The sequence below is a fragment of the Colletes gigas genome, unplaced genomic scaffold (assembly GCF_013123115.1).
Source record: "Colletes gigas isolate AHSC1104 unplaced genomic scaffold, ASM1312311v1 Colletes_gigas_Sc00043, whole genome shotgun sequence".
NCBI lineage: Eukaryota > Metazoa > Arthropoda > Insecta > Hymenoptera > Colletidae > Colletes > Colletes gigas.
The window spans coordinates 273630-297457 of record NW_025106672.1 but is presented as its reverse complement, the minus strand read 5'-3'; the positions used below and the strand labels follow the sequence as shown (position 1 = coordinate 297457).

At 35.4% G+C, this 23828-nt stretch overlaps 2 protein-coding genes across 2 annotated transcripts in view; one reads left to right on the top strand and one right to left on the bottom strand.

Moving 5' to 3' along the window:
- LOC122403059 (V-type proton ATPase 116 kDa subunit a1) overlaps positions 1-23828 on the top strand; it is a 123940-nt gene that overhangs the window by 46393 nt on the left and 53719 nt on the right. The gene's annotated exons all lie outside the window — the stretch shown is intronic.
- LOC122403027 lies at positions 15000-16737 on the bottom strand. Its single transcript, XM_043406305.1, has 2 exons — positions 16731-16737; positions 15000-16663 (listed from the first exon to the last, which is right to left on the bottom strand). The coding sequence occupies exons 1-2, from the start codon at positions 16735-16737 to the stop codon at positions 15000-15002; spliced, it is 1671 nt and encodes a 556-aa protein (XP_043262240.1).

The window sequence follows — 23828 nt, the reverse complement described above, 5'->3', positions numbered from 1 at the left end:
AACATTATTATTTACACTTTTACTGAGAAACTAATTTATTATTACGTCTATTCTTTTTAAAGAATTATTTCATATCATGAAAATTTTTTTTTAGAGAATTTTACAAAACTAATTTTCAAATTGAAACTAACCAACCTCGATGAAATGTATTAGGTACAAAAATTCGTCGTATCACAACTCTCCCTTCGCCTTACTTAAAAAAAAAGAGAAAAAGAGTTTTCCAACTTATCAAAGTTTGAAAATGACTAATATGATTGAGTATGCTACGTAAAGATTGCCTTGTCTTTCCATTATCTCGAAAAATGAAAGTTCTCTATCATAAACACGGACTTTGTATTTCCTATTGTTAACAATTGTTGCGGAAAAAGCATTAAACTAAATTAGATGTTTGTGCCGAAGGCGAGCATATTGGGGCGAGATAGCGCTAAAATATTAAAAAATATAACGTAAATTACTAAATAGAAACTAATATTTAGAATTTCTGTAACTGTAGAAACATTGAAATTTATTGTTTAGAAAATTGTTATTCCCGAATAATATTCGCAAGAAACATTGAAATGGATAAACGTAGGCCAAGTAGGTTCGTTTCATTGGTGTGATTGGCTACCGAGAATGGTGTTCGTCCTGAAGCGTATTAATGAGGTATTAGGTAGTAATTATTCGCATCGTTAATAGTTGTGCATATTGTGGGTGGTTGGTTGAGAGCAGACGAAGAAGGAAACGAGAAAAGGAGAAACAGTTAACGATGTTGACGCGATGAGGATCGTTTGAGCTCGTCGCGCGTTTACGAGGGATTCGTGGCCCGATAGTTTCCCACAGTTCGTAGGAAATGTACGCTCGTTTCGTTAATTAACGCTGAAACGAGGTTTCGCACGCGATCGTCTCGTTCGAACGCGCGTGATCACGATACGCCCTCGATCGATCGATCCATCGATCCGTCTATGCACAGTGGATGAATTATTTATATTGTTATTTACGGGCGATTAAAACATTTTTATTCGTTATTTGAGAATGAAATTTTTCCAAACCTGGTTCGTAATTATTTCTTAATAAAAAAATTCGTCTACAGGTGACTTTTACTATTATACCGATCCAGATGTGTTTCTAGTAATTACATAAGAGGGATAAATTATTTATATTGTTATCAATGAGCGAATACAACATTTTTATTCGTTATTCGAGAATAAAATTTTCCCAAATCCAGATGTATTTCTAATAATTACATAAGAGGGATAAATTATTTATATTGTTATCAATGAGCGAATACAACATTTTTATTCGTTATTCGAGAATGAAATTTTCCCAAATCTGGTTCGTAATTATTTCTTAGTGGAAAATTTCGTCTACGGGTGACTTTTACTATTACTCCGATCCAGATGTATTTCTAATAATTACATAAGAGGAACGTTTTAAATTTTCACCTGTTTCGACCGACTCTCGTAACAACGATAAGAGGAAATTATTATGCCTCGACGGTCTAGACTCCGTAATTTAATATCGTTTTGCTTATCTTGTACCTCGGTATCTCGATTCTTCCACGCAGGAACGAACTGGTAAACAATTCTGTTTGGTCCTCGATAAAATTGCATTAGGAATGTGTAGATAGGTACACACATACATACATACCCTATCTACCCTCTACGTTCGACCAGAACAATTGTATTCCTTTTTTTCACCTATTTTCCTACCTTTCTTCAGAGTCGAATTCCTGACAGCGTAAATAACATTTACATCGTAGATAAAATTTCGATTAGTCGGTACTTGTTTGCAGAAAGAATATTTGGTAAGTGGAACGGTGGCGATTATAGGCTTACGATGAAATTGTTTCGTTAATCCCGATTAATTTTAATATCCTAAGTTCCAGGTTGATTCTTGGTATTTATCGTTGACTTTATGGATCTCTTTTTCGTTGATTACAAAGTATGTAGGTATCTCGCCACACGTAGGTCCAAGAGAATAATGCGATACACTTGTTATTATCGTTGCGCGATAACATCGCGTTTTATTGCAGAGCTTCGTTTCATCAAGTCTTATCTACATATTTGATAATAAAATGGATTACCGTCACTATTGTGCAAATATAATAAACGTTATATCGTATGCTTTTTGTTTCGTAGGAATAGCGTCAGAAAATCCCAGCGCAGCATTTGGGCATTTACACAGTTGTCGAAATATTTGGAACTTTTTTTAAAAATCTGTAGGCGCTTCTGAAGAGTCAAATGGCATTTTAACAGATTTATATTGTCCAGAATGTGTAGCAAAGGCGAAATATCGTGTATGCTCTGGGTGAATATCTAGTTGATGGAAGCTATTTTTAAGATCTAGTTTGGTAAAAATATCCTTACCGTACAGTTTATCCAATTGGTCTTCGATTATACGAAAAGAATATTTTTGAAGATATATCCCTTGAATAACAGGACTTAAATTGACACTATCCCCTTTTTATCATTCCTTTTGGTGGTAGCACGATCCTTGAACAGTATGGGGAAATGCTTGGCTTAATAATACCTTTTTCAAGTAAATCGTCGATTATCTCTTGTAGTTCCCCTTTTTCTGACACCGATATACGCCTTGGTGCGTATCTAAAGAAAGCGGTCCTTTAAACGTACATACCGGGTGTTTAAACGTAAACCCGTGGGAAAAATTTCAATGGGAGATTCTGGAGACCAAAATAAGACGAAAATTAAGAATATCAATTTCTCAACTGAGACTTCATTAAAAAGTTATTAAAAAATTAAATTAAAAAATTTCAAATCGTTCTGGAAAAATTATTTTCGGTTGTGAAGCTCAATTACAATCATTTTTGGTGAATAGGCATACCCTCGAAATCCTACGCACTTACGAGAAAAAAATCGGGAAGGTGCTAAAATTTTTCGGCGAAAAAAATTTGTCAAATCGTTCTAAAAAAATTATTTTCGGTTTCGGAGGTCAATTATAATCATTTTTGGTGAATAGGCATACCCCCGTAATCCTAACCATTTTCGAGAAAAAAATTGAGAAAGTGGACAAATTTTTCAACGAAATAAAAAAATTTCAAATCATTATAGAAAAATTATATTTTGTTACAGAGGTCAAATACAAGCATTTTTGCTGAATAGACATATCCCGAAATCCTACGTACTTTCGAAAAAAAGATTCTTTTCTGAAAATATAATGTGAGGTTAGGAATGCTACCCTGAAATGCGAATCTTTAAAATGTCATAACTCCAGAACGGATTGGAGGATTTTAATTTTTTAAAATGCAAACAACGCGTATTTTAGTGGAGAATCTGCAGAAATTCTAACAAAATTGAAAAAATTGTTCCTTGACACCGTAAAGTGAGAAAAACCCCTTAAAACTGGTCCAATTTTCAAATGACTGCAGCGCCTACAATAATAAATATGTATATTTCAATGAAACTTTTTTCTGAAGCAGAGCAAATGGGCAACTACAAAAACGTATTAGACAACTTTTCTGTAGAGCGTGAAGCAAATTTATTAAAAATGAAAAACAAATTTTTAAGATAAATCGACATGGGGGTATCCCTTTTTTCGACGAAATGGAAAAGTTTCAAATCGTTCTGGAAAAATTATTTTCGTTTGCGGGGGTCAATTATAATAATTTTTGGTGAATAGATATAACCCCAAAATCCTATCCATTTTCGAGAAAAAAATTAGAGGTGTGATATTTTTCGACAAAATTAAAAAATTTCAAATCGTTTTGGAAAAATTATTTTCTGCTGCGGGGGTAAATTACAATAATTTTTGGTGAATAGACATACCCCCGAAATCCTACCCACTTTCTAGAAAAAAATTCAGTATAGGCGGAACTTTAAACGTTAATAACTTTTTAACAAAGCCTCCATCAACAAATTAGTATTCTTGATTTTCGTCTTCTTTTGACCTTTAGAATCCTCCATTAAAATTTTTCCCAGGAGTGGCCGAACACCCACTGTATAATACGCCTCACGTTCTGGAAACTCCTCCGCAATCACCGGACATAAATCCAATCGAGCATATAATGGCGAGAATTGAAACATCGTTTGCAAAAATATAAAATCACAAATAAAAATGATTTAAAAAAAGCATTGCAAGAGGAATGGCAAAAAAGTGGAGGAAAATGTAACAAATAATTTAATTGAATCTATGCCCAGGCGATTACAAGTGATTATTAATAATAACGGGTATCCTACAAAATATTAATTACTATAAATATGACTGATTCACAAACAAACAAAATTCTGTATGAATATTTTCTTCTCGCTGATTTTCTTACTTCATTCGGCATTTGAGATTTGTCTGTTGTGTTTTTATTTAAGTTACAATAAAATTCATACTATCTGAAAGCTGAGTTAATTCCCTAGCTGCATATGTGTTTTCTATAGTTAACTAGCCTTCTATAATCAAAGTTTTTCCTGTCTAAACTGAACGTGTTGCGGTGTGTGGATACTTTCTTCGGTAACTGTATGTCGGGTTTGGTAGCTACTACCAGGTAAGTTAATACATACAGTGAGTGTAAAAAGTATTCGTACACTAGTCAATTTGAACAAAAACTTTGCAGAACTTTGTTTATTACAAAAGTATGTTAACAAAAACATACATACATATTCTTAGAAATCTCTGGAACAAATGTCATTAACAACAAATTATTTATTTATATTTATTATGAAAATATTAACAAATTTCCAGAAATTGGCGTGAAATATACGTGTAATAAGTATTCGTACACTTCTAATTTTACAACAAAAACTATAAATTTTAGTACATAAACGTAACAAAAATCAGTCTATTTGCTATTTTAGTATCTAGTGGGATTTCCTTTAGATTCTATAATCGCTTTAAGCCTTTGGCGGCATTGAATTTACTAAATTTTTGGTTATAGTACTAGAAATTTTGTTCCATTCCTCTAAAAGTGCATTTTTTTAATCTTGTTTCGAAGAAATGTGATGGTCTCGAATTTTTTCTTCAAGATGACTCCATAAGTGCTCTATCACATTTACGTCTGGAGACTGTGGAGGGATTTTTAATTGCTGCGGCACATTATATAGGATCCACTGACGTGTATTATAAGCATTTTGCTTTGGATCATTATCTTGCAAAAATATATAATTGCCCTGTAACTGCATTTTATTTGCACTAACCTGAAGATGCTTTTTTAGAATATCGATGTACATTTTGTGATCCATGATATCATCGATAAAATGGAGGGATCCAAACCCTCTCGCACTCATAGAGCCTAACTGCCAAACTGTGACTGATCCTCCTCCATGCTTTACGGTCGGCTTCAAATTTCTTTTTTCGTACTCGGTATTTTTTTTCCGCCATACTGTACATCGTCCATCTGACCCAAATATGTTAAATGTACTCTCATCGGTAAATATAATACGGTTCCAGTGCTCCATAGGAACATTAACGTACTTTTTCGCGAATTGCAATCGTTTCTTTCTATTAATTTCATTTACGAAATATTTCTTACGAGCTACTCTGCCGTGATATCCTCTATCCCGTAAGAAATTACGCACTGTGCTACCACATACATTAATGTCCAGATCATTTTTAAGTTCAGCTGTGATTTTCACCGCACTTATCTTTGGATTTTGCTTTATTTTTCGAATTATCCATCGGCCAGTATACTCATTTATTATTCGTTTACATTTCACTCAGTGTTTTACACTTATTATGTAAATTTATAACAATTTTCCTTTCTTCTTCAGAGGTTTCCTTGTGTTTTCGTCCCATTTTACTGATAATTTCGTTGATAATGTTTGAATTCAGGATACTACCTATACCGACAGCGTCCCCAGACATACTGATGCTAAGTATGTTTACGTATCATGGATTATCTTGTAATCGTTCTATGTGGAATGTTACGAATCAAAGACTGTACGAATACTTATTACGCGTATATTTTAGGTCAATTTCTGGAAATTTGTTAATATTTTCATAATAAATATAAATAAATAATTTGTTGTTAATGACATTTGTTCCAGAGATTTCTAAGAATATGTATGTATGTTTTTGTTAACATACTTTCGTAATAAACAAAGTTCTGCAAAGTTTTTGTTCAAATTGACTAGTGTACGAATACTTTTTACACTCACTGTAAGTGAATGTAATGGTTCTCGAAATGGCAAATCTTTACGATCTTCGTCCGAATTTTCAGTTTCTTTTCGCAGCTTTCTACTTAAGTCTAACGGAGTCGATACCGGTTTACAATTTGACATATCGAAACGTTCCAGTAGGTCTTCTATACAACCTCGCTGGTGCATTTGTATAACTTGTTTGGAACGATTGATTTCTATTCCTAGTCAGCATTTTACGTCGCTTAGATCCCTGATCTCGAAAATGTTTCTAACATAAGACTTGATATTGTTTATCTTTTCGAGATCGCGGGAAAGAGCAGGTGTCGCTATTACGCTACGGCCAATCGGCGTGCCTAGCCATCAAGTCATCACTGTATAGTACTTGTACCGTGTTATACTCTTAATTTTTACTGTTGCATCAACCCATTAGGGTCATTAGCAACCACAATACCTTACAAACGTTTGATATACAATCAGGTTATATAAAATGAATAAATTTTATACGTTTAACATAGAAATATAAGGTACGCTATACACAGAGATTAAGTTAAATTAAATGAACTATGTTTATATGTTTAAGAAATTGTAGTACTCTGCAAGAATCTGCAGTCCTGGTTACTTCTCTGGAGTTTCCATCAATTTGGTAGAATGTTCTCTCCCATTGGCATTTCGGGCAAGAGGTAGTGACATGCTCAATCGAATTAACAGTCTAGCAGGGTTTTTCTTCTCCAATAGGTGGGCGTGTGTTAGGCTTGTGTGGCCAATCCTTATCCTTGTTAAAACGACTTGGTGCCTCCTGTCGAACGATAATGCAGGACTAATCTCGTAGATATTATTCCTGGTACGATGAATGTGTGACTTATGGCCACTTTTCCAGGACAGATTCCAGTGTTCTTTGAGAATCTTGAAAAATGATTTGAAGACTTCTTTGTGATGGATAGGTGTATTGAGGGGATGACGGGGTGAATTAGCGGCCTCTTTTGCGACTGTGTCAGCCCTTTCGTTTCCCGCAATCCCAATGTGTGATGGAACCCACCCAAACAAAATTTCAGTAGCTTGTTTGTTTGACAGAATTTCGTTGTACTTCTCAATAATTTGTCTAATAATAGGGTTTCTGGGTTCAGTAACATGAAGGGCAGTAAGTGCACTCATAGAGTCTGAGTAGATAATGAATTTGTCATTGTTATTAGCTTTTCCGATGTACTTCAGCCCCTCCAATATGTTATACTCTTGTCGAGGTCTTTCTGTGAGTATTTTTCTCGGTCTACCTTTACCTCTTCGAGACTACGTCTTCGCGATTATTTCGGTTCGCGTTTGACTCGCTCGAGTCGTCGCGTGATTCGCCCGCGTCATCTCCATTGTCGATAAGATAGATCGACATCAAAAGTCGCGTTGTTTTTCCGTTCCTCGCGATCTCTATCATCCGCTGAGATATCTTCGGAAGAGACATTTTGGAGATTAGAGTTAATTGCCTACTTCCTTTTGATTCGCATCTTATGAAAAATGGCTCCTGGTTAAATTAGTTGAACTTTTGATACGATGTAGTTCATGATGTCTTGATGAAAAGTTCAAATGTAATATTTACATTTATGTTGAAATAAGGTATACTTAACGAATGTGTTGATTAATTATCGAGGGACAAAAATAAGCGGACAAATAAAATATATAAAACTATAAAATCAATATTTACGTTGGCCACCCTTTGCTGCAATAATTGCTTTTAAACATCGTGGAATGCTATTTATCTGATTTACAATGTTTATCAATATTTTCAAACGCCAGTCGTAAATAATTAAAGCTATTGTTCTTGTTCTGCCGTTTTTCTAATCGCACGTTTGAATCCAGTACGCTCCATAAGTACTCGATTAGATTCATATCCGGACTTTCTGCTGGTCATTCCATTAATTTAATATTTGAATTCTCAACAATTTTTTTTGTTTTTCTTTTAGCTATGTGCCACTGGTCGTTGTCCTATTGCAAAATAAATTCTTCTTCGAGCCCCATTTTCGCAACTGCCTCTTCTAAATTTTCGTTTTTTGCATTCATTATTCCGTCAATCTATATCAAATTGCCAACTCCAATCCATGAAAAACACCGCAACATTAATAACCCTTTATTAAATTTAACAGTTGACGTAATAATACAAAACTGCTTTTTGTATGCTTCATTTTTTTTCTCCGTGCATGATGCTTCTTTTTTAAATGCTACAGTTTAACACGTTGACTGCCAGTCTAAAATCCTAAAATTGTTTACGAGACCAAAACTTTCATTTTAGGCAATTGTAAACTACACAACTTAAAAGCTGTCGTAGTAGTTGCTTTCGTAACCTTATTAAAATTTACAAAGCCTATTAAAATTTATTTTCTTTAATATTTCAACTTGAGAATTCATTATTACAGTTCTACTGTTAAAAGTTCTGTCACTCATATATAGGTGACGTGGCAGTCAATGTGTTAAAGGACGCCGCACAGATCTTATGGAAAATGGCCCCCGGTTAAATTAGCTGAACTTTTGATACGATGCAGTTCATTATGTCTCGATGAAAAGTTCCAATGGTCCCAAGCTCGTAAATTGAACAGTTTCCGAGATACGAGGGAGCAAAAGTCAATAATAGTGTGTCTTGTTCTAGACTACCACGTTTGAGCATATTTGAGTGTAAGAAGCACTGTTGCACACTGGTCTCAACATTCATATTGTCTTGATGGTCCCTATTAGCAGCATCTCTGGTCGTATTTAGAAAATTGCCATCTGAATATTTGACACACCTTTGATGGCGAGCAAATCCTAAAAATCATAAAACACTTGCAATATGTGCACATGTACCCAATGTTCTGGCACCGGAGTGATAGGTACAGTAGTAACCATATATTACTTCCTCTTCTAGTTCCAGTTCATTTTTGGGAATATGAGAAATAAGAACTTGATGTTTGGTATGATCGTGAATAAACTCTTAGTCTTATAAGGCTGTTATCTACCAACAAAGTGTCAATCTGTAATTCATCGTCACCATCTGTTTGCAGCTTATCTTGAATATAAGAAGGTGCGAGATTGACCTGATATACACCAATAATCAAATCTCGCAAGTAATCAATATCCAATTGAGAAAAATCACGCACTTGATCATGTAGTCTCCGCCACTGAGCATTTCGGTATAGCAGATTGTCTATCTCCACTCGTGCCTGAACAACATTGACGTCATTCTTTCGTTGAAGCATATTTCTAGCTAATTCAATCGTTGCACTTTGCATATTGATAGGAGGATGGTACCTATTAATGATAGCACCACATATTCTATAATAGTTTCCAATATGTTTAGCATTCTGTACGTTAAACATGTGATTCAACATTTTTTTCATTCATGCATTTATTAACAGGTATTAAACCCTTTAGTACAAAGATGTAATATGCAAGGAACTACAGATGTGGATTTACATAGTCAAACATTATCGCTTAGTGAATGTAACAAAATAAATTAATTTACAATATGTTGCAAGGATAATCTTAGACTTTCTAATGATTGTTCAGTTAAATCTGTTTTAGTGTGTACAAAATTTGCATTACTAATCATTCTATTTACACAATTCTGAGATCCAAACGTAGTGCGGTAACTTTCAGAGTAAAATAAAAAGTGATTTCTTAAATATCTAGATGGTATGTACAAAGGAAACAATTGAATAATTGTTGAACACGAAATATGACCTTTGATTAGCTTACTTACAAACATGATATCTGCAATTTTTCTTCTACTATGCAGTGTTTGGAGGTTAGTATTAATAAGTAAGTTATCATAATTATGAGACGCAAAAGGCATGGGTCTCCCACTATATCTAGCAACGATACGAAGAAATTTGTGTTGAACTCTCTCAATGTCATTTATGTACGTTTTGTGATAAGAAGACCAAATTATACTGCCATATTCTAGAATAGGTCTCGTCAAATCAAATCACAATATAAAATTTTAAGTGTTTTGGTTTTAACAAAATATCTGGAAACCCTATGAATAAGTCCCAAAGACCGGAGACTTTGCACAATAATTTTTTCGTAATGAATTTTAAAGGATAAGTTAGAGCAGAAAGTTATTCCAAGATCTTTAACATGATTAAGAGAGGCAAGCACAGTTGCATTTAAAGTATAATTATAACGATATTATTTTTCTTATTACTAAACTTAACAGTATGGCACTTATCTAAATTGAGGGACAATTTATTTAATGAGCACCAATTCTGAAGCCTGAAAAGGTCATCTTGAATTGATTGAGCACTTTGCTGATTATAAATGCATTTATATATCTTAAGATCATCTGCATATAATAAAAATTTAGAGTGATGGAATACCTTAGAGATATCATTGATATATATTATAAATAGAAGAGGCCCCAAATGTGAACTATTTAAAAATAGTTTTAAAATGTCCATTTCTGGATTCAACGATCCACCTCAGTTTTGTAACAATCCGAGTGTCATTTGCTTCTACAGCAGGTAACTGTTGTTGACCTCTCTCCAGAAAAACAGACATTTTGTAAACAATTCCTAAGCGCGTTAAAAAAGGTATACCATCTCTATATCCTCTATCGATGATAAAAATATCACCATTCTGGAACCAGTTACATAGATTTTGAGCATCTCTTTCGAATTCATTAACGAGTATTGTTAGACGAATCTGAGAAATACGGACCCAAAATGGATAAAATATATCCATCTGGTGCCAAAATGATGGTTGGCTTTAATAAATGTCTTCCTTTGTGAAGGGAGTAAGATTTATATTATTAGAAGAGCCAATTATAGCTAAAGCAGCTATTATGAGTAAAGACCTACCATATATTTTAATATGCAAAGTAGGAAACATTAGATGAATTGGTGAAAGGATATTTTCAAAAGCTGGACTAATTTAAAACCATCAAAATTATCTATGTTGTTATTTTTAAATAATAACCCGGACCTAACCCAGCCCTTTTCATTGCTTAGACTACATTACTAAACAATTAACACTTTGACTGCCACGTCACCCACGTATGGGTGACAAGATTTACCAATACGATACTAGAAAAAATTAATTCTCAATGAAAAGAATAAATTTGGATAGAATTTATGAATTTTAACAAGGTTACAAAAATAAGTACTGAAACAAATATTAGGTTACGTAGCTTACAATGGTCTGAAATCAAAATTTTGCTTTTGCAGAATAGTATACGATTTTGGTCTGGCAGTGAACGTGTTAAAATTTGGTGCATTTGTAATTCTTTAAATTTCCACTGAGTGGAGTTAGTGGGAACACTAACAATCACAGTTAACGTGAACCGCTACTAAAACGCCATCTTTCGGATCACGATCGTGATTTTGTGATCACTGCGATAAATCACTGTCAGTGATTTTGCACGCCATCTCTAATCACAGTTAACGTGAACTGTGGTGGATAGGTTCGTACTGGGAGAGTCTTCAGATATATAAAGTTCAGTTCTGTTGTTGTGTTAACTAAAGCCTTTATTTACATACAATGCCGTTTCCTTACTTCTAGCTTTATCGAGGCGTCGAAAAGAACTGGGCCGCAGTGTGGCCAGATCTGGCATAATTGAGTGCATCGAAATCGACAACAGTGACGACGAACTTCCTTAGCGTCTAATGGAGTGGTGGGGATAGCAGACATATACTACCGCACGAGCCACGTGTACGTGAGCTCGGCGCTTGCGCACAACTTCAGGAAATCGATAAAGAACGTTAGTGTGAGCCTTTCCTTCTTGCTCTTGTAAAAGACAAAACAACTGAAATACGACCTCGCGATAAGTGGCATACGATTCCAAGCCTCGACTGTCCCAGCATTTTTACTTTCCGACCTATGTAAGGTATAAGGAAGTTTATAAAGTATCATAATGGAAAAAAAATTTCGAAATTTTTTTTAGCGGAAATACACGTTTTAGGACCCCCTCATCATATTGTGACTACTACAAAAAAACATATTTTTTTTTGTTCCTATACTTTTGACATGATTGCATCTAAACGGCTGAACGAATTTCAATGAAACTTAACATTTAAGTTTTATGTTCTCGTTTCAACGTCTCATTAGATTTTGAGCGTGATCAGCTCCCATATAATGATGATTATACGTTTTTAGTTTTATAATTATTTCGATACATATACATCATTTGTAACAAATTTTTAAAGCGATTTATATTAATCTTAAGAAGGATTAAGATCAAATATACTTTTCTCCTATCTTTTCTAGAAAGGAAAAATTAAACGAAATCTTATGCATTGCATACCTACCTAAACCACATTAAAAACGTATTCCACAAATATTTTAGAATAATGTTGTTCAAAGCAGTCTTACTCGTAAAGGGTTAATTAAGGGTTAATTAAAATGAAAAACCACTCTTAGCCAGTACCGTCCACTCTACAGAAATAGATTACTACTGACTTTTCCCACTATGTTTTTTAATAACCGTATCAAATTGTTACACACAATCAAATGTTATATATTTGACTTAACTTTACATAACAAAATAATTGTAACGATAGGTAAAACAATAACGTGCACGCTACCGTTCAATGGAAACCACGGGAAGGTGGTGGTCACTTCCATCAGGAAGGAAATGAAAAAAATTGTTATTTCTTTGTAACATTATCACATGCCGTATATTAAAATGTTTTTATTAATGTAATGAAATTACAATATAATGAAAAACTAACTCGTGAATGCATTAATTTTTATTAATATACACACGAGCCATAAAAATGGAAAAATGATATAATTGTTTACATTTCCAAAGGATGGGATGTCGGGATAGGACGTTTGCGATTAAGCTGGCACGTTATGTCGTGCATTGTTGCTCTTACGGTACCGTGACGTAAGTGTAACAAGGCGCGACATTCTACGTCATAGCCACACTATCTACAGCAAGCAATTTCACTAACTAAAAATATACGGCAAAATATAAGCAAATAAATGAAGAAAAAAAATGATAGTTAGAGCAAGCAGAATAGTATTTACAGCAAGCGAAATACGTAAAAAAAGTAACAACGCGAGACAAATTGAACGACTATTTACATATTAGCGATGTCCAAAAAAAATATTTTGGACATCACTAACAAGACTGCGGTTGCAGTGTAAGCGCTTTCGCGTGACGTTATGGCACATACATGCATCACACCTTGTTGCGCCTACGTCGCGGTACCGTTGACGTAACAAGACCAGTCTACCGCGACGTCGCATGAAAACGTTTATACTGTCATTGCAGCCTAATAGTACGCATTTACTAAAGAGCTTTTCTCTGGAGAGAAAAATCTCTCTAGAGAAAAGCTCTGTAGTAAATCGGTACCTTAATTTTCGTCATATGACGTAGCGGGAAAATTCTCAAAGTTATTGTCATATGTTGCGTTTAATCTTAAATTACACTTTTGCTTCTTAGCAAATCTATGATATAAATTTTTGGAATACAATAGAGCTAGATGATCGTCATCTACCTCCATGGGTTGAGAGTTTTCCCTCTGCGCCTTTAACGAAGATTTCACAACGCAAATAGAGTTGACGCTGGCCGAAGAAAGTTTATTCCGTTTCTTTGTTTTTATGTCAGGTAACATGGAAAACAATCTTTCTGCATCGGCATTGGAATTTGGAAGTGATCTAATTGTATTTACTAATTTCATCAATTCAGGAAATTTAATTTTATAGTCCAAATTTCGCGTTAATAAAATTGTTTTCCAGAAACCATCGAATTTCATCTCGATAAGCGTCTGTCTACTTTTCGTTGTAAATTCCAAAGGCAATACTGACCATTCTGTTTGCAGTCCTTCTTCGTCGAAACCGTCGAATTTCTTAGCGATTAAGAGAACATTTCTGAAGGAAATGTCTCTATTTGTATCATTTAATATAAAAGTGGGTTCAAAAACATACAAGTTGCTAAGAAATTCGTCATCGATTGCCAATCGATGAAGAATTTCATTTGCAGCTGTAATATAAAACATTAAACAATTTTTCCTTACGGTTTCTACGATGTCGGACTTGCCTTCTGCATTCAGTTGATGCAGAAAATTAAGACACTCTGTTCCTAAATTTATACTATTAAATGGGAGTTGATTTTCGACTACAGAAAAACTCATCATTCTGACTAAAGCCATGTGTTTCAAAAGCTGCGGTTTCAGAAAATTGCGTAATATATCGCATAAAAGTTCTGCCGCAGTCTTTTGAAGCAAATGAATTCTTGTCTCTTGAGTTTGAAAGAAAATGCTAAAGAACCCCGCACTAATTACATGGGAAATTTAATCCCGGTTAATCTCGTTCATTTTCACATATGTTGTAGCTTATGCCCTGGTGAACAAAAAATGTAATAGGCAAAAACGTCTGTGATGGATAGTTACTGAGATACAGCTAATCAAACGGCAAAAAGAAAAGTTACGGTAGGCTCGCGCTGTCTCGCATCGGCAGGACGCAACTCTCCTTATTCCTTGTTTTTTCTAGAAGCGGGTAAGCAAAGATAGGGTGCAATTCTAGAAAAGCTACCGCCTCATCTGTATACATACATTGAAAAGGATTCTCTCCTGGGTAAAATTACATACTAGTGCAGTACAATCGTTACGAATCGTACAGAACGTTGACATAACGTTATACAGTATTTTCGCAAGCAACTGCTTTTTTGCCATTGTTCCTGTTTTTATATATCTACAGTTTTATATTATATTTTATATTTATATTGATATTATATATAGTTTTTTTATATATACAGAGGTATTAAAAAACATTGTATCAAAAACTATCAGGGAGTGGTCCTTCTACAGGTTCACCTAACATTAAAACATATTTTCGCATAATTCGAAAACTGTGGCCAACCGAAACATACGTATATGTATAGTAAAAGGTTATTCCATATGTTGATGACTTCAACATATTTAAAAATCATCCGAATCGTTCAGAAAGCTGCTTTCCTCGAACTTTACTAAGGACAACTCAGTCAGAATTAGCAATATTGAAGTTCTCGTTTGGATGTTGTTGCGGTGGTCTGTGAGCAGCATCTAATAGTATTTCTAACAATAACGAAGACGGATAACGAACATTGTCTTGATACCTTGCATACCCTAGGTACCACAGCACACTTGCCACATGTGAACATGTACCAAGGGTCCTTGCACCAGATTTACAGGTACAATAATAACCTAAAATTGGCTCGGTATCATCGTCTACACCATCTGATTCAAGAATGTTGTATGCTATAAATATTTGATGTTTTGTAGCATTTCTAAACCGTGAAAACACTCGTACCCTTATGAGACCAGGTTCGTCAAGGAGCGAATCTAATTGAAACTCTTCTGTGTCGTCACGCTGCATTTTATCCTGAACGTAAGATCGTGCCAGACGAACCTGGAATGTTCCAATCGTCAAATCTCGTAAATATTCTAAGGTCAGGTGCGGAAAATTATGTAAATGCTCGTCATTTAAATGTATCCACATTGCATTTCTATAGCACAGCCTTTCAATTTCAACTCGTGCGTGCACAACATTAACTTCTTTGGACTTATGAAGAAGTTCTTGTGCCAATTTTGTATTAACGCCTTCCATTGAAATTAGCGGGTGATATTTGTTAATTATAGCCCCTGCAATATTATAAAATTCACCAAGATGATGAATATGGTGCATATTAATTATGTGGTTAAAAAACTTAAAAATAGACTTAATATGCCCATTTCTAGTTTCAACTATCCATCTTGTTTTCGTCACCAATCGAGACTCATTTGCCTCTTCGGTAGATAGTTGTTTCTGATGGCATTCAAGTAAGGCTGGCATCCTGTAATGAATGCCTAATTCACGTAGTAACGGTTGGGCATCTTGATACCCACGATCTAATACGAAAATATCGCCATCTTGGAACCATTGTCTCATATCATTCACGTCGCGTTCAAATTCGCTATTTAACATTCGAGCATCATTATTTCGCGAGTCAGAAAAGTATGGTCCTTGAATAGCCAGTATATATCCATCTGGAGCAACTATTAACGCTGGTTTTACCAAATGTCGACCTTTATGTACGGAATACGTTTGTCGTAAAACACGAAAGTTACTACTTTTGTTAATATACGAATAAGTCCCATCAATATAAGCAATTACTTTTGAAATACTCGGTTCAGAATTGTATAACTCATTTGCAAAAGACGTAACATGATTCGTTATATATTCATCTCGAGTTATTGCTTGAAAACCAATATTCATCGGGACAAATCTTTGTAATAAAGACTGTCGAACTTTGGTAATAGCTAAACTTACCGACTGTCTAGAGGAATATCGAAAAATGACTTTAAGAAATTCGTCAGATAATCCTTGCCGTAACTTATATAAAAAAGTCAAAAGGTCTTTTTTACTAATGTTTCGGAAACCGTGTTCTTGAGGCACTCGATCGCAGTATGTATACAGATCCTGAAACTGTTCTTTTGTAATAGGTGTTACAGTCTTAAAATCATCATCTGTAAAACAGTTTTCATTGTCGTAGCAACTTTTACTGTTCGCTACATCTCGAAGTGCCTGTAGAAAAGCTTGCAATTGCTGCCCTTTTATTACAAATGGTCTATTTATGTAACGCAAGGCGGAAAGTAATGGTTGTAAAATATGACCATTGTTATCTAAATGTCGATTACAGCAATTAACATATTCAGGGATATAAATATTTTTCATAACGAAAACATTTACCCTGCATTCTAGAGAAAGCCGATGGACATTTGCAGAGGAATTGCAAAATATACATGAACTATTTCGGGTTTGAGTAACAATGTTCAGTCTTAAAGAAGCTGGATCGCGATTTATTTGCTTTATTTCATCCTCAATAGATAAATTACAATTAAAACATAGCCGACTTTCAGCCCCTATATCAATGGGTTCAGAACCTAATCGGTGGCGTCTAAGAATTGCAATTTCCTTTTTGATAACATTTTCTTCGCCATTTATTCGCGACATTTGTCGATTACGAAAACTACGATTGCAAACATAGCAGCAAGTTCGATTTCTATATGCCATAATGTAACAGTTTAAAAATAGAGCGCGCGTGCTGCGCTAAGCAATCGGACAGCGGAATGTATTACTACAGTGTTAGCGTCGATTTCGTCCTCCAGCATCGGCAACGATTTCATAGCTTTCGGCTGGCTAGCTAACCGCGAGATCCCTCATGCAGCGTAGTCCCTCACCACTTCTGACAGATCGACGGTGCGGTGGAGGGGGAACTACTAGCGAGGTGGTAAAGCGGAGAGAGACCGCTGGTCAAAGTCAAAGTGAGGCGTAGCGCAAGCCTACCGTAACTTTTCTATTTGCCGTTTGATTAGCTGTATCTCAATAATTATCCATCACAGACGTTTTTGCCTATTACATTTTTTGTTCACCAGGTCATAAGCTACAACATATGTGAAAATGAACGAGATTAACCGGGATTAAATTTCCCATGTAATTAGTGCGGGGTTCTTTATAAAAAAAACTCAAGAGCGTAATTTAGAAAATAGAGGTATGCTTTGGCCTCTGGATTTTGCATCGAGATTAACAGACGTTCCCCGGACTCTGATTTCTCGCTTATTGTCAATTCTTGCAAAAAAAGCAATACAGAGTCCCAATTCTCTAAAAGTGTAACTACGGATGTATAATGCGATAACCATCGCGTAGAACACAATTTTAAAATTTTTCTGTCGGTTGTTTGAAAACATTGCTGAAATTCGCGGAATATAGCCGAACGTTTGGGACTACTGTATATGAAAGTTGCTACTTTTCGTAACAACTCCTCGCATATGTCTGGAATGGTATTGCACGCTTCGCGCACTACCATTGCAGACAGATGACACGGACAGCGGACAGTCAAAAATTTGTCCCTGCATTTTGTTGCAAGCTTTGTCATAAAGGACGAGTGTCGCCCTGTCATGACAGCAGCAGCGTTGTCACATGACAACGCGACAATATTTTCGAACGGAATTTCTCTTTCTATCATGGCAATTTCAAATGTTTTAAATAAATTATCTGCGTCACAATTTCTGGCATCAAGATGTAATAATTCTACCAATTCCGTTCGAACATCCAAAGTCTCGGGTGCAACATAACGAACAAGAAACGTCATCCATTTCTCGTTGGTCGAGTCGGATGTTTCGTCAATATAAATAGAAAATTTAGTGTTTTGTAAAACACTAGAAATACATTTTGTTTCTAAAGGATACAAAACGTTTGATATAATATTTGAACACTTTGTTCGACCGAACGACATATGTTTCAAGACATCAGGATCTTGCCCAATGTCTTTGAAAACTTCAAGAATCGTCTCTGCGGTTCGATACGGAATATTTTTTTCGGCTATTAATTTGGCAAATTTGATTTCCGCGGATTTTATCCTTTCATCCAACGACAGAGGCGATTCTTCGGATTGCGTCGTAAAATTATTATTCAAATTGTCTGCGTCATCGTTACTCTTTTTATAATTCTCAATGTGACACTGAGAATCTGCATGATTATAAATCGTCGATAATCGACATGAAAATTGATTGTTGCAAACCGAACAGAACCACGAATAAGGGTCGCCGTCGACTTTATGCAACCATGGCTTGAAATAATCATTCTCAAGCCATTGAGGCATAAAAGTCCTTTTAGAAGTACTATTTTTTTTATGACACCCAGATTCTCCGTGTCTATACACGTTTGAGGAACCGCAAGAATAAGACTTATTGCATAAAGTACAATAAAAACGACTTCTATCATGGGGTACTGCACGTATCCATGATTTAAATCTATGATCATTTATCCATGAAGATAAAAAACCGCGCTTACACTTATTCTTCGATTTCACAACCGTTTCCATGATATAAAAGCAGAAAAGCGAAAGAACAGAAAATTACAGAAATTACGCGAAAGCTTTTTTTCAATTTAAATATCTCAGAATGACCTACGGCACGTACCTTTAAATTTGTCCTGATGTTCGTCCTCGTCGACCGAATTCAACTGACTCAAGAGAAACAGCAGTGGCTCGAGCACGTGGCGATAGTGTTTTGTTTATACTGCTCGCGCATCGATGGGCCGTTGAAATGCCCGGACGAAGAAAGGACGTAGATATCCCAGATAGCCCAGTTCCCATAGGTTTTTAAAAGGCAATAATTAGAAATAAAGTTCTATTGAATGAATAGCAGTATATAGACGTCAATTTAATATATTTCATTTTGCAGAAATGAATTTAGAGGGGAATCAAAAAAAAAGGAAAGAAGAATATAGACGTTCTAATATATGGCATGTGATAATGTTACAAAGAAATAACAATTTTTTACATTTCCCTCCTGATGGAAGTGACCACCACCTTCCCGTGGTTTCCATTGAACGGTAGCGTGCACGTTATTGTTTTACCTATCGTTACAATTATTTTGTTATGTAAAGTTAAGTCAAATATATAACATTTGATTGTGTGTAACAATTTGATACGGTTATTAAAAAACATAGTGGGAAAAGTCAGTAGTAATCTATTTCTGTAGAGTGCACGGTACTGGCTAAGAGTGGTTTTTCATTTTAATTAACCCTTAATTAACCCTTTACGAGTAAGACTGCTTTGAACAACATTATTCTAAAATATTTGTGGAATACGTTTTTAATGTGGTTTAGGTAGGTATGCAATGCATAAGATTTCGTTTAATTTTTCCTTTCTAGAAAAGATAGGAGAAAAGTATATTTGATCTTAATCCTTCTTAAGATTTATATAAATCGCTTTAAAAATTTGTTACAAATGATGTATATGTATCGAAATAATTATAATACTACAGACGTATAATCATCATTATATGGGAACTGATCACGCTTAAAATATAATGAGACCTTAAAACTTAAATGTTAAGTTTCATTGAAATTCATTCAGCCGTTTAGACGCAATCATGTCAATAGCATAGGAACAAAAAAAAAATATGTTTTTTTTGTAGTAGTCACAATATGATGAGGGGGTCCTAAAACGTGTATTTCCGCTAAAAAAAAATTTCGAAATATTTATTTCGTTATTGAAATTCACTTAGTCGTTTAATGCATTCATGTTAATAGCATAGGAACAAAAAAAATATCGTTTTTTTCAATAGTCACAATATGATCAGGGGGTCCCAAAACGCGTATTTCCGCTAAAAAAAAATTTCAAAATTTTTTTTCATTATGATACTTTATAAATTTCCTTATACCTTACATATAGGTCGGAAAGTAAAAATGCTGGGGCAGTCGAGATTTGGAATCGTATGCCGATTAACGCGAGGTCGTATTTCAGCTGTTTCTCTTTTACAAGAGCAAGAAGGAAAGGCTTACACTAGCGTTCTTTATCGATTTACCGAAGTTGTGCGAAGTGCCGAGCTCACGTACACGTGGCTCGTGCGGTAGTGTATGCCTGCTATCCCCACCATTCCGTTAGACGCTAAGGAAGTTCGTCGTCACTGTTGTCGATTTCGATGCACTCAATTATGCCAGATCTGGCCACACTGCTGGGCCGAAAGAAAGGGGGTGCGCCAACTTAAATCTAATACTACCAACTAGTGACTTAGGTTTTACTTAAACTAACTAGAAACTAACTAAAACTAGGGACTTAACTAGATGGCGCTTGCTACGCCTGTGGCAGCCGCTACTGAAGCGCCATCTTTCGGATCACGGTCGTTGTCGAGCGCGGAATCGGCCTCTTCTTCGATTCACGCTCAACACGGAGGCTCCCATTATGTTCGTGGAGCCGTTTATTTAGTAAATAGAAGTTCAATACTATTTACAAACACCTGAATTTATTTATAAATATGTACATATGTTCCCAATGTAATTTCAATGTTCTTAGTTCAATTCTTATGGAGTTCTTAAGATGTTCTAATTTGGAAAGTCCTATGCCCCACGATTTTATACAGATTCCAAAATAAGTGGAAACCTTGTTTATCCAAACAAACTCCTGTCTATCCCTCGTGGGCCAGTCTTCAGATATTCGAAATCCCGCCCACTAAGGGTGGTACAGGGGTGGGTGTCCACAGTCCCAAGGGGCAGGTATGGCCCCAAAGTACGGTGCTTAACGGGTTTATAATACGGCAATTTTCTTTTTACCATGAGGTACTTGCCAAATAGCTAATTAAGTAATTTTAAAATAACATTAACCAAATGAGGGGTATGCAAATAACTGTTGGAATTCCCAACATTCATGGTAGGTTCATGGTAGGGAAACATTCTTTCTTCAATTTTCACTTCTATAAGCCCCCTAACTGCACATTTGGGGAAAGTAGACCTGCTTGTCGACAAACTGCGGCAGCCTTCTCCAATGTCTTCAAGTGACGTCTTTGTTCCGACGTTCCAAGGGCATCGTTGCAAGGGTGTTTGGAAGGGAGGATGCAATCATTATCACTTCTTTCTCACATTTTCACATCGCCAACCTTCACATATTATTCTTAATCGTGCGTAATAAACAGTTACAAAACTCCATCACGGATAACTCAATCAGCAAGCAAACAGACAACACTTAAAAACTATTCAGAACTCAACCACACCATCTGTACAGTCAACATTTTAATTAAAGTGTAAATAAGTGTTAAGGAACTGTGTCAAACATCCTTAAAAATGACATCCCATATCACAACCTGTTGTGTTTTCTGGATGAGGTAGCCACAAAATACGCACTTTTATAATATGAATATAAAGGTATATTTAAACTCAAAACACAATTAATCATTCAATTTACAACCGACAAGACATAACCTAAACAGTTGCTATGCTACTAACCGCCATATACCATACTGCTGGGCTCTACTCCCCCCCCGCGTTGGTAGATTCTTGGCAGTGTTGCCAACACAACCCTTCGTACATTAGTTTGTATGACGAATAGCGACCGCAAATGATCAGTTGCGCCTGACAAATCGTTATCCTGCGTCGCAACAGTCGTGAATGGAGTTCAATCACGAGCATGATCGTGATTTTGTGATCATTGTTAGTGATCTTGCACGCCATCTCTATTAAATAAGCCACGGAAAGGACACAGCTGCACCCTCTTGACTTCTGTCTCGAAAAGCGAAACGCAACATGCACGTCGATGGTTTTTGTATTAGGTGTACAAATGAATAATCCAATTTTCCAGCGACATCCAATGTTTATTTTAAAAGAAAGTAAATTGAATTGTTCAATCAAAGTATTCGCCATTACTTTCTATAACTTTAAGCCATCTTTTAGGCAGCTGATGAATTCCATCTCGGAAGAATTTTAAGTTTTTGAACCCGATAAAGTCGTCAAGCCATTTTCGGATCTCATCCACTGATTGGAAGTGCATATCAGATGAGGCGTGTTGCATCGACCGGAACAGGTGATAATCAGATGGAGCAATGTCTGGTGAATACGCCGGGTGCTGCAAGATGTCCCAGCCAAGACTCATTATGGTGTCTTTTGTATGGGAAGCAATACGTGGCCTGGTGTTGTCATGCAACAATTTCACTGGACGTTCTCCTTTGCCAGTATACGGACGTTTTCGTTCCAATGCTTGACTCGAGCAGATCAATTGACGTTGGTAGCAGCCCGCAGTAACTGTTTCACCCAGTTCCAACAATTCATAATAAATCACGCCTTTGATATCCCACCAAATGTAGAGAAGAACCTTCTTTCCGAAGCGATTGGGTTTTGCAACCGATGTTGATGCTTCGCCGGGATTTACCCATGACTTTCTGCGTTTCGGATTGTCATAGAGTATCCACTTCTCATAGCCTGTAACGATTTTCCACAAGAAAGACTTTCGACGCTGCTTATTGAGAAGAGAAAGACAAGCTGCCACTTGTTGATTTTTGTTGGTTGCAGTGAGTTCATGCGGGACCCATTTTCCTTCTTTCTGGATCTTTCCCATCTCACGTAGGCGTTTGGAAATCGTTTGCTGGGTTACTGCTAACTATTCTGCAAGTTCTCTTTGCGTTTGTGCCGCATTCTCAGCGAGCAGTTGTTCCAAATCATCGTTGTCGCGCTTTCGAGGGCCTCCAGGGCGTTGTTTGTCGATTAGACTCGAATCACCGCTTTTAAATACCATTGGTGCAGTCCCCTCTCTTGCAAAGGTCAGTTCTACCTGAGGAGGACACTCGTTTATTGCACCACCTGAGCGTCTCGTTTTTGTTTTTCGAACTTCAAGCTCAATTAGCAGTAAACCGTCAAGCTAAGGACAGCATTTTTGTTTTGTAAAACCACATTAATTAAATACATACTTAGTTCGAAACTCTGTCGTATTTATTTAGCAAATAAATATTCAACACAAACATTTTAGCAGTTCTTTAAATTCGAGTTTTTACGTTTTATAAAGATATAGAAATACAATTTTGAATTTTTTATTTTTTATAGTCATGATTGTCAAATTTCAACAATTTATTGCAGGAAAAAAATATACTTTTTCGCATTATATTTACTTCGTTAAATAGTACAAGTTTTACTCATAACATTTTTTTCTTTGTTTATAAGTAACGGAGATGTTTATAGTGATTTTTTAAAGCGCTTTTACGTTTTTCACTTTATATTTTGAAGTAAAAATATTTTGAAACGATGTAGGTGTATATCAAGATTATAGTTTCTTACTTATTTAATATTATAATTAAGACTTAATTAAGACGTTATTTAATATTATAATTAAAACGTGGCACATCGCTGTTGAAAATTTTGTATTTTTATAATACGTTTTTCTCCATTAAAGTATATCGCCATTTTAAATTTTAGCACCTTTTCGAATTCGTCTTTCTACACTTTATAAGGATATAGATACAAAATTTTGAATTTTTTACCTTTTATAAGTCGCGATTTTTAAATTTCAAAAATTTATTG